The 12135-nt window shown below is 40.8% G+C and overlaps 1 protein-coding gene across 1 annotated transcript in view; it reads left to right on the top strand.

The window, feature by feature from the left end:
* Positions 1-11630, top strand: part of TRPC7 (transient receptor potential cation channel subfamily C member 7) — an 81365-nt gene extending 69735 nt beyond the window's left edge. The window contains exons 9-12 of the mRNA XM_040604770.1: positions 1913-2134; positions 5079-5159; positions 9627-9702; positions 10432-11630. Coding sequence (XP_040460704.1) covers positions 1913-2134; positions 5079-5159; positions 9627-9702; positions 10432-10574 — 522 coding nt within the window. The 3' untranslated portion in view covers positions 10575-11630. The remainder of the gene's footprint in view (positions 1-1912; positions 2135-5078; positions 5160-9626; positions 9703-10431) is intronic.
* Positions 11631-12135: the final 505 nt, after the last annotated feature.

Below are 12135 nucleotides of genomic sequence, written 5' to 3'. Positions count from 1 at the left end.
TTTCTACTGAGACGATTTATGTCTGAAAGGATCTCAGCCTCTTACTGCGTTTTCTGGTTTATTGTAGTAGGTAGCAATGCTCTTGAATGTTTTCAAAGAAAAATCTCTAAAAATACTTGAATAGGTGGCCTATATTAACTTTCTAGTCTAAACCTTGTGATGACCACCTCCTGGAATAATGCTTTATCATCCTTCTTGATTGCGCAGAAGTTTTCAGAGCTTTGTTAAAGACTACTTGTAACGATCAGCAAGCAAAACAACCGTGAGCTATTTGGCTCAGATTGTCCTACCCGAGGACTGGGAAATACTAGTAAATCTCATACTAATTAATTTCGGCAGTCCTCAGTCGCAGGGAGAGTAAAGACAGTCATCGATTCATAGAATCATTTAGGTTGGAAAAGAACTTTAAGATCATAAAGTCCAACCACTCACCTAACACTGCCAAGTTGACCACTAAACCATGTCCCCAGGTTTAAAAGGCATCTACATGTCTTTTAAATGCCTCCAGGGATGGTGACTCGATCCCACTGACTGCAGAGAAAGTCCCTTTTGCCAATGGGTTTCTCTGATGTCAGCAATGCCAATAATGACAGAGGATGGTCATTTTGTAGGAATTAAATTCCATTAGTCAGTGGTGAGATGCTTTACTGTTAGCTCAAGTGACAAGACCGTATTCTCATGCTTTCCATCGAATGTCTCTCTTCAGCTACTTCTGTTCTTCGGTTTATGCCTCAAGTATTAGTGCTTCCTGCCAACTTTGCATTTATGGAAGGAAAGAAATCCTTTTTCCAGCCAGAAACCAGAACTACTTCCATCAGTAGCTTCTTAACTGCTCAACAGAGAAGCCTTAAAACTGTTCACAAGTGATTTCTACTGTAATTCAGCTTAAGGCTTCTGTGAGGAGCAACCCCAAACAATGAGACCAAACGGCAGAAGGGAATGCTGCTGCTCCATTGGCAAAGTCATATTGCTCTAACTGTGACAGAAATAATCTCAGTAGCGTATGCCAGTTTTGGACTGGGTTTCAGAGGTACAGGGTAATCAGAGGTTATTAATATCAGCAGAACACAGATGCACATGAGTACGGGTTGCTGGCAGACCCACGCTCTTATTGATGCTGCTGCCCTCCATATAAACCACCATGAAAACAGCTGTAGAGCAGCTGCATCTCATGCTCTCTTTTGCCTGATAAATGGTCCTGATATGTGGCCCTGACCATCCTCCTATACAAATGCTGAGCAGATCCATAAAATATGTGCTAACCTTGTCCTTGTTGCTTGGAAGAGATCCTGGCCCACCTTGACAGCTCATAAAGGAGATTCACAGGCACTGAGCAAGGGACTTTTTCTCCACTTTCATCAGTGGCAGGAGGTGAATCAGAAGAGAATTAAGGTGCATCCATCTGAGGGTACATGATGGTGAATGCAAACAGGATCTATGAGGAAATCAGCTAATAGAATAAAGAAGCGACCTTAGCCTCTTCTGTGGGGGATTCCTGGCCAATGCAGTGATGATAACAGCTGACAGATAATGTTGCAGTTAGAGACAGTCTTTGCTGTTGTTGTGCACATAACAGTTTCTTCTGCTTTCCATGACTCCGTATACGTTCTGGCATATGTATTTATCAGCATAGCACAAGCACCAGATTGTTACTGAAAAACAATCCATTGGATATCTGAGGAAGTAGAAAATAGTCTAATATTTGCAGGACTTCATTTTCCTTATTTTGAGATATCACAGAGAAGCCTACAAAGACGCATTTTATGTGGGGGGCTTGGTCTGGCAAACAGAATCTGATTCTAGATAAATCTGACCTGTATGTTAGTGCCTGTCGTACCTAAGTTCCTTCCTATTTACTAATTATGCATTGGGGGGGGTGGGGGGGTGGGTTTTTTTCTCTTCCCTTCCCAAGGAGGATGCGGATGTGGAGTGGAAATTTGCACGTGCCAAGCTCTGGCTATCCTACTTTGATGAAGGAAGGACTTTACCGGCTCCTTTTAATCTAGTGCCAAGCCCTAAATCGTTTTATTATCTCATACTGAGAATAAAAATGTGCCTCATAAAACTCTGCAAATCTAAGGCCAAAAACTGTGAAAATGATCTTGAGATGGGGATGCTGAATTCCAAACAACGGGTATGTCATATCTTCACTTTTCCACTTCTTTGCAGAAAGGGTTCACGCCAGGGACCTTGGGGGAGGCGGGGGCATTGCACAGTGCACAGGTGGACCAGGGGCAGCACAGCCTCGTGCTCAGCCTCATCCTCGCGTGTTACTTGTATTACGTTGCACCTAGAGGGTCCTCACAGACTTGTGGCCTCATTCTATTTGGCACTGTCTGGACAGCAGGGAAAGAGCAACTTTTATAAAAACAGGCAGTTTCAGACAGGAGTTTCCCAAGGCCAAACAAGCAAGGTCAAAGACCAAGGGCAGAAGCAGAGGCACAAACAGGCTCCCAGCTTGTCTGACTCCTCATCTACCCAACAGGCTTTTATGCCTCTTCAAAACATCCACCTTCCTTTAAGTGATTTCCAAATTAATTTTACTGTTATTACAGCATTTACAGCCATTCCAACTTTGGGAACAAGTTTCCAAGCAGGGATTAATAACACCTTGTAAATACCTAAAGCTATAATTAACAACCTCTCTGCTTACAACTACCCAGTGATGTGTAGCCACTGATTGGGTAGATCCTGCCTCAGCCACCGCCCCTTTGGTCATCTGAAATAGCAATTTGCTGTGGAAATAGTGGCTACACAGCAGCACTAGTGTCTGTGTGATAAAGCAAGAGAGACATGTAGGGGTCTGCTGAGCATCCAGCCCCTTCCCAACAGAATTAGCTTTGCTCCTCCAAGGGGAAATGCTGGAGAAATCAGAAAATTTGTGTTACCCATGGAAATCAGTATCTGCAAAGCAGTGCAGAGCATCACTGGGAGGAAGCATTCCTAGCATATAAATTTACAACAAACAGGATCCCACTCACAGGGCAAGTCCACTTGCTTTACACTGAAAAAAATGCCCAAAGCATTCACAGGAGCCCAGCCACAGCTGCGCGGCTGCTGGCGTTAAATTCAGTGGATACAAAGATGCAAGGAGGCATCTTTGCTTAAGAGCATCCTGGCCTTTATTTAATTTTCTCAGCTCAAGCTGGGTTTGAAACAGGAGAATATTGGGAATTCATTCCTGGGGGAAAATAAAGCTCTCCACAATGTATTCTCTTATTTCTTAGTGCATGTGAGAGGTCAGTGTGGCTCCTGGGCAGACTGCCCAGCCTTTCTAGGGCAGGTTGACGTTCCCTCAGCCTGTTCCCGGTCCCATCCATCCAGGCTTTAAAACCCTGGCTGTGTGGCACTGCACAGGAGAGAGGACAACAGGGTGACACCAGGACTTTCCGGCCAAGATGGGCAGCCTGCCCTCGGCTTTAACCTTGCAAAAGGGAGGAGATACATAGTAAGAGAGATGGAGGAGAAAGAAAGGAAGGTTGGAGGAGGCTTTGCAGGGCTGACCTTTGTAATGTGCAGCCTGCTTTGGGGCTTTGTTTGGATCTCTTGGCTCTCCTTGAAGGAGCAAACAGCTGAGCAATGCAACTCATGGTGAGCCATCCAGCTCCGGGCAAAGCCTCGGGGGGGGTCATGCTCCCATGAATTCAAGAGAATTTTTCAGGTCTGATGTTTATTCAGTCTCTTCCAGAGCCTAAATTGAAGGGAGAAGTATATCCATGGGGTCTACTCCATGTTATCAAACAATTTAAATACCCAACATGGTGATCATTGCCAAGACAGGCAAGCATTTGGGGGAATTTTAATCTATAAATTAATTTAACAGTATTATTGATTACTGAAAAACCCACTATGACAGTGGAGTCTTGAAATAAATAAAAAAAATTCTCCTTTAACTATGTCAAATAATGATTTTAAAAGATAATATTTTTTAAATGTTATTTGAATCTAACCACACAAAGCTCACTCTGTTTGAAATCTAATTTCTGCTTCAAAGCATAAACCACAGTAATAAAATTAAGCCACCCCTTCCCCAAGCCACATGAGTGAAAGTGTCTGGCTTGCCCTTTTTCATGGGACCCATGCAAATTAATAGTTTCCATGGCTTTAGCCTAAAGGATTATCAGTCATTTCTTGCTTGCCTGTTGATTTTGTTCACAGATCATCTTCAAAACTGTCTGAAGACCATGGCACACCTGAGAAGTAATAAATAAATAAATAAGAATACGAGATTACTTGAGACTTTTAGTCCAATCATTATCAACATCCTGATTTTAAAAATAATAATAATAATGGTAATAAAACATAACCTATTGCATAGGATCTCTGGTCCAGGTAGGGAAGAGAAACCCTTAACCAGGGCCTTCCCTGTACCTACACTTATGTATAGGTGCAGACGTCTGTGATATTTATTGGCTCCTCTGGGTCTATGACATGCATTCATTCCTTTGAATAAGTGATATTTTTTTTGTTAACATTTGGACCAAAAAGTTCAGAGGTGGATAAGAGGGTCACAGAATATTGTGCATATTCTCCAGAAAAGTCTCTTTGGAAGCTTCCAGAGTACAAAACTATGATGTCCTCTGATCAAAAAATACTGTTGTTTTTTAAAAGTACTTTTTTTTTTGTTGAGCTAAAAAAGTAGCAAATGGTACCGCTGTTTTAAAAGGACCAGTGAAAATCAATTCTGTTTCTGAATTTGTTTTGGTACCACATTGACTTATCTCTAAACATAAGTATTCATTTTTCTTCATTTCCTAAACTTTTTTAACTTAATAATCACCAATATATTTTTGTTTAATGTATTTTGTGCCTCTTAACATCTTCTTGTCTAAAACTTGTGTAAGAATACCATTTTTATCTAGATAATTTGGAATCCAATTTTCTCCAGTAGATTGTGGGGTTTGACCCTTTTCTGTCTTTCAAGAGTTTACTTTTTAGGCCTGAATGTGCTGGCTTTTGTTCTGCTCATATATTGAACCATCTCCTACTGTCTTTCTAAAGCTCTGTTTAGTTTGGGACTGTCTGGGTATGAGAAACTATCATTGATTTAATTATATCATGATGTTTTATAATTTCAGAAAGTTCGTTTTCACGCTAGCACTCGAAATGCAGAAATTTTTTCTGGGAAGAATGCTTATAACAAGCCTACAAGATATCAGGTAATCACAGCACGAAAGCAAGAGCCAGGGAAGAGATCTGTCAGTGAACAGTTCTTACCTGCAAGGGCCACGGTTGCCTTCGTCCAGGCGATGCCATCCTGCGAGGTGCCAGACTGTGGCTTAGCATGGGCATGGCACTGGGCTGGGGCACTTCAGAGACAAACAGCCCATCACTCCTGGAAACACACATAATGTCAGCGTTTGTCATGCTGACGAATTCCACTCAAGGGGATTTAATTTAATACCAGAAACATCATTCCAGCTTTAACCCTCCACCCTTGCATTGACAGCATTTCATTTGTCATGACATAGAGTCACCTCTCCAGCCTTTGCATTAACTTTTGCATGTGCTTTCTCTGGCCGTGACTTGTCCCACCGAGCTACACCTGCAATGTGGTACGGTTCAAAAATACCTGTGGCTGCAGCGGTGGCACGGGGCACCCAGCCATCACAGGGACCAACACAACTGTCTGTCTTGGCTAGAGCGTTCGTGCCAGCAGATGTATTATTTCTCGTGCAAACATGCCTAGTAGGTTAACACAGTAAGGAAAATATCCCACAGGATTTTTTTCCCCTTATTTTTTAACATAAAGGGAAAAAGAATCTGACAAGTGATATATCTGAAGGAATCTACGTTAAAGAGAGTTGAGAAAAGCAACAGTTAAGTTGGATAAAATGTGCAATGGCAATTCTAGAAGTGGTTTGTCTTGTATTGCTGCAGCACAATGGGCTCCCAGGCTGTACAGCAGACCAGTAAGAAATTTCTACTGGTTTAAAAGTTGTTCAGGCTTTTGTGCCAGGATAGGAAGAGTATCTAAAATTCTAAGTTAGAAATGGGATACATTTGCTCTGCTATCTGGAGTTAGTTGGCTTGACGCCCTCAAAGGCAAAGGGAAGATGATGGTGTCCTGCTCCAAATTTCAGCATTTCTGACATTTCCCCGTCCATTCAAACCCACAGGTAATGGAAAGATGTGTCAGCCTCTTCCAGACTCCCTCTCTTCATGTAGCTATTATGTCTAAATGAGGCTGCCTAATGTTTGTGGTAAATTAGACCATTATTTCTAAAGTTGGAAAAGCCAGAAGCAGCTGTAAAAAATAGAAAAATACAACTACCTGTTATCTTGCTTCAGTAACGCTCCTCTAGCTTTGTCTTCAAATGATCTTAGAAGTTTCTGTTGCTGCAGGAAGAAATGGTCCAGATAGTATAAAGAGTGTGCAATAGTCTTGATTATCTCATTATAAAGAACAAACAGTTTGATTATCTGGCCAACAAGCTTTCTTCTACAACTGGGAAAACCTCTGAAGCAGTGGATTCTTGCTGAACTGTTTCCTTTAGTGGTATTTAGCAAGTGACGTACCTGCAGTCTGTGTACTTGGACTGCAGACAGTGGTCTGCAGGGATAACAAAAATGAACAGAACCTAACATGCAATAATTTGAAAAGTAGGAATAGAAGTCAATACACAGCTGCCGTGATCTGGGAATAAATTAGTCCAGGCAAAACGATACCTTTATCAAACCCTCTTGAGCTGACACTAGGGTGGAACATTGCTAGAACGCTGTGCTAAGCTCCCCAGTTTCTCTTGCTTCCAGCACTGCCATTCTGTCATGTCATCAACAATGTCTTTATCTACAAGGGATCTGTAAGGGAAAAAACAGAAGGAATAATTTGTACTTTTAAAGGCTCAGCAGTATGTTTCTTTGCTGTTTGGAGAGGCAAAATAACAAAGAGGTGAAAATGATCAAATTCCTTTCTTGCCTCATTCTCGAGCTCTTCTACTGCCTGATAACGTGGTTTTGAGATCACCAGGTTGGAGATCTGATGCCCCAGTGAGCAGTTATCCCCTCTGACCACTGCTGGCTTGTATTTGATTTTGACCAGGGGCATAAAGGTACCAAACATTTCCTCTAGTGCTGCCCTGGGACCTCCCGTGCTCATGCCAAATGGCATCTGTGGTGCCTCCAAACACAGCGTCAGGAGGAAACCTGTGAACGAAACAGCAGCGTTAAGGTCTGCAACAATGTAATCTTCAGCAGTGCATACAAGTCCAGAATAGAACAGCAAAAATTGTGAAGTGGGAAGACATGGCCTCCACATTAAAGACAAGGACCTATCAGACCTAAAAAGCCTAACCTAAAAAACTAAAAAAGTTTGAACTAGAAATTGAACCCCAAATCTCACGATTCCTATGTCAGTGCCTTGGCCACAAATCTGCCCTTTTCTTCTCATTTCCCTCTGTGCTAGAAGGCCTAGAAGGTGCTCAGATAGCTGATGGCAAATACAGAGCCCAAAGGGTGTGCCAATAAATACACAAAAACGATTTAATTCGGTGCAGAGTTATAATTCACAAATGACTGACCTGTTCCTAGAACCTGTTCTCTTAAGACTGTTTTAGGACCAACAATCAATAGTTGAGTGTTGTGTAGTATAAAAGTGCTCCAAGACCTGAAGAATCTCAATTAACTTTTTGAGAATGGGGGAATAATATTTCATGGAAATCAGATATATTTGAATTGTTTCAAGTTTAGCATTCATTACCAAGAGGCTGCCTGTGAGTTTCGTTCATTATTTCCCTGCAGTAACCAGGATTATTTTGCCAACAGGCAATTTCTCTCACTGTCGCTAGAAGGAGGAGTACCAGAGAGAAGGGGAGAAGCAGCAAGGCTTAGAAGTCACAGTGCAATACTGAGGCAAAAATTACTTACTTTCCTAAAGCTATTGGCAGAAAAATCTACTAAGTGGCAAAGCAGACTCTTGTTAAAAAGTAGTCACATTTTTAATATTTAGTTTCTGTAGAAAAATCTGACTACAACTTATATTTGATAGACTAGGCACCTTAAGCTTGTGACTTCTATCACATGTAGTGGTTAATACAGGATGGCTTTTGAGTAGCGTCCATCAAAAATACAAGCTGTATGAGAACTGGAATAGATAGATATTACGTTACCATATTTTTCCAGGTAATAAGAGCATTCACTGTGTGGCATTCCTTGTTTTAGTCTAAATTTCCTGTCGTCTGTTCTGAAAAAATAATTTATTTTTGGGTCCAGGATTTCCCTACTTTCCCCAAACATTACTTCATTTATGTTTTCTCAGGTGACAACCCTACCTCCCTCTGGATTCTACTACCTTGGCCATCTTCAACACACCGTACGTGCGCTGTGACTCACCTCTGTTGCCTTAATGACTCAGCTGGTTAGCCAGATGCCTCTTTGACACAAGGACAGTCTTAGACATCCCATATTCCATGACTGCAGGACATATATAAATAACGGGATCCTTCTTTGATGTTCACATGCTTTTTGCACTGCTATAATCCATATTTGACTTCTAAGAAAAAAGAGCAGGTGTACCGATTTCTTAATTCATATTTCACACTCTTTGTAGCATTTTTCAGTGGTGTTCAAAGCAGAGACCTGTGATCGCTCCCTGAAGAAGCGAGCCCGTGCTGGGAGAGGCTTTTCCCTTAACAGTGACCATCTGGTCAATGAAAGACATTTATATATCTGTTCTTGGGTGCTCACTGAGCTCTCCTCTGTTTGCAGAGGATGCACCAAAATCATTGCCTCCGATAGAGCAATCCTTTTTACATTTATCATAGTTGAGATTTTTTTCCCCATCCGTATCTTTTCGGTAGTGAAGGAGTGGCAATGATGCAGGCCTTCAGCTGTAACCCAGTGCGTAGCCCAAGACGGCCAAAGTTACTTTCCTTTGAGATAAATGTAATTTATACATTTTTGGAACAATATCACATTGCAAGCTCATATCCATAGCCATCTTCTACTATTCCCGCATACGCTGCTCCTTCCTAACAATCACCCCCCATTTTGTAAGTCTACAATGCCTCTATTTTTTTTCCCTGTGCATGTCCCTTAAAATCTGCCATTTCCCTAAGAAACTTCTCTCATTTAAGCCAAGTTCTCCACTTCTGTTCAAACTCTTTTTTTCTGTCCTTCATTAAATTTATTTTCCCTCCTAAACCCCCAGCTGCAAGGCAAGGAGTTTTTTCGTTAACCTTGGGTCAGATGTTTAGTTTATCATCATGAGTGAGTTTGCTAACATATTAACCACTTATTTCTTCCTGTAAAGTATTTTTTATTGCTACATTAAACAGCAACATGCTAAAGGAAGGCTCTGGATCCCATTCTTAGCTTGCTGTTGGATCACCTGTGTTTTCTTTCTGTTTGTGGGACATACTCTACATTCACGTGCATCCCACAAAATACCCCAAAGTGCCTCATATGGAGGCTCATTATGGAACGGCTGTCAATCAACTATTGTAGTACAAAGTTCATAATATAAAGTATAAAATCAATGGGAAGTCGATAAAAAAATTCTCTTTGCATCCTCTGAAACCAGGTTTTATCCATAGTGAAATGAAGTGTTTGAATTGTTCATAATAAGTCTAGAATTAAGACAAATGGATAAACTCACATTAAGATAAGTGTTTCTGTTCTCTTTTCAGAAAATAATGAAACGTCTGATTAAGCGGTATGTACTGAAGGCTCAGGTTGACCGAGAAAATGACGAGGTCAATGAAGGCAAGTAGATTTTTATAACTGATTTTTATATACTGATTTGGGCAGTAAGAGGGTTGAGCGTAGATGGCATCCTCTGTAGAGAGAGAGCATGCTCGTGTTTACACTAAGGTGAGCTGTGGTGACTCTGAGCCACCTTTATGCTCTTGAAATTCTGTGTCCTTAATTTTCCTTTGCAGAACACATGTCTCACAGGATCTTTACCTCGGGCTGCTCTGCCCCATAGCTCTGCCTCCTCTTGCTTTACCACACCCAGGGCATTACCAACCCCCAACCTTATCTTGGTGTCTAAGTAAAACAATTTATGACTCTACCGCCCATGCCTGCCCCAAGGATGGGTTTTTTTGAGCTTGATAAGGATTCGTATTGCCATGGTGTCACATAGGATTTGTATGCAGATGGGAAAGAACCTTCTTCTAACACCTCTTAACTGCTACCCTCTTGCAAATGCCCTGTGTAGGTAGAGATCAGTATGCAGAGAGAGAACAGACATGAGAAAAAAAATTAGCTTTCCATACATACTTGCTATCGCTGTCAGTACCACTACTCTGCAAGTACAGGCTATTTCTTAAAAGTACCAATATTAAGTGCATAAAATGCGGGGACACCATATGGAGCTCCACACAAATTCATGACCAAGCACACCAAAATTAATGCTCTCTCAGGTCTTAAAACCACAGGGATTACTTATTTGGTTCAATATTCCTAACAAGAACATTTTCTTCCTTTTAGGAGAACTTAAGGAGATTAAGCAAGATATTTCTAGTCTCCGCTATGAACTCTTAGAGGAAAAGTCACAAGCTACTGGTGAGCTGGCAAGACTAATACAGCAGCTGAGCGACAAATTTGGGAAGGACTTAAATAAGGACATTTGATGGTGAACACAGAGAAAGGCAACTGGTTTTCTAATCATTCTTCAGTGTCAACCAGCATCTTAGGAGGGCAAAAACCATGTAAAAGATGGGAACTGCACTCTCAACTTCTGCTAACTAGCAAGTATTGGTAGGAGCATTTTGCATTGCTCCTGTGCAAGGTGAGTTACCAGTTAAATATTTTCTGATACAAAAGTGACTTACTGGTACAAATATGTGCACTTTGGTGCTGGAAATAGACGCACCATATGGAAGGCACCTCTATTTAAAGGCAAAAAAGCCAGATCTTCACCCATCTGACTCTAGTGAAAACAATGCAACTGTGCTCATTTATACCAACAGAGACTGTACTGATCAGAATTGGGTGAAGTCTGAAGAAAAAATGTGCCAAGCATATTCCTTGAAAAGTTTAAACAATTCCTATCCTTGGGTGTGTACTCTCCTTTTATGTTTACACTGGCATCCATGAAGATAACTTTGAACAGCACTGTGGTTAATGAAAATCAAATGAGAAATCATCTGCTGAAACAACCAAGGTGAAGTACGGCAGGTAGAGGTCATCTGCATTTGAGACTGGATGACAGTGTTGGAAAAAAAAAATCAAGGTTGTTGTGTAAAATGTCCTTTCACCCTTCTGCTACAATCTGACAAAAGGATTCAATCAAAAACTCCTTTTCACCTTTTCCAGCTGTATTAGCTCATCCACTAAAGGGTATGGCCTGTTTGTACACACCTAGCCTCTCTTTTATTCTTAGAGGATCCAAGCTTCAACAACAGTCTACTGAAACATTAATAATAATGTGAAACTCACTTCCCAGGAATATCCAGAAATAAGATACATTGTGCTAATGTGTTCGGGTCAAGGAACGGCGTTAATCCAGCGACAGTGATGCGGCTGAGCTCAGCTTTCAGATTCCAGATGTCAAACAGCAAGCCACAGGGTGAGACAAATCATGAGGAGCATAGCCCAGCAGTTTCAAAACTTTAAATCTATACGAAAAGTCTTCAATTCAACTAAGAACATTCTGTGGGAAAAAAAAAAAAGAAATAAAGGAAAAATAATTGTAGAAATAATTATTGTCTTATGTGTTTGGCTCTTGCAAAGGACAAAGAAGGGATTAAAACTCTTTTAAAGCCTGCAGTAATACAAGTACTGGGATTGCACTTTTACAACTGGAAGTCAATGAGTCTGTGCAACAGAACTGCAAATTTGGATTGCTTGGGTTTTTATATTTAACTACATGATTTCAACTACTTAAAGCACACCTTACTACTTGGGAACCACTGAACTGTACTGTTTGTTTACAAGAGACACCTATAAGATGAACATTACATTTAGGTATCAGCTGAGAAAAACAAACAGAACCAGAAGGTGACCTGTAATCAGTTCTTAAGTGCCAGACGAGAATACAGATAACCTAATAGAATAATAGTTATATTTGTACCAAAAAAAAAAAAAAAAAAAAGAAAAAAGAAAATAATAAAGTGTACTGTACGTAGATCTGTTTAGAGAAAAAGCAAAACGCTGTATTTTTACCTTTAATAATATTATCTTGTATACTGT

The sequence above is a fragment of the Falco naumanni genome, chromosome 8 (genome assembly GCF_017639655.2).
Source record: "Falco naumanni isolate bFalNau1 chromosome 8, bFalNau1.pat, whole genome shotgun sequence".
Lineage (NCBI taxonomy): Eukaryota > Metazoa > Chordata > Aves > Falconiformes > Falconidae > Falco > Falco naumanni.
The sequence above is the reverse complement of the archived record's forward strand: the minus strand, read 5'-3'. Positions and strand labels throughout refer to the sequence as shown.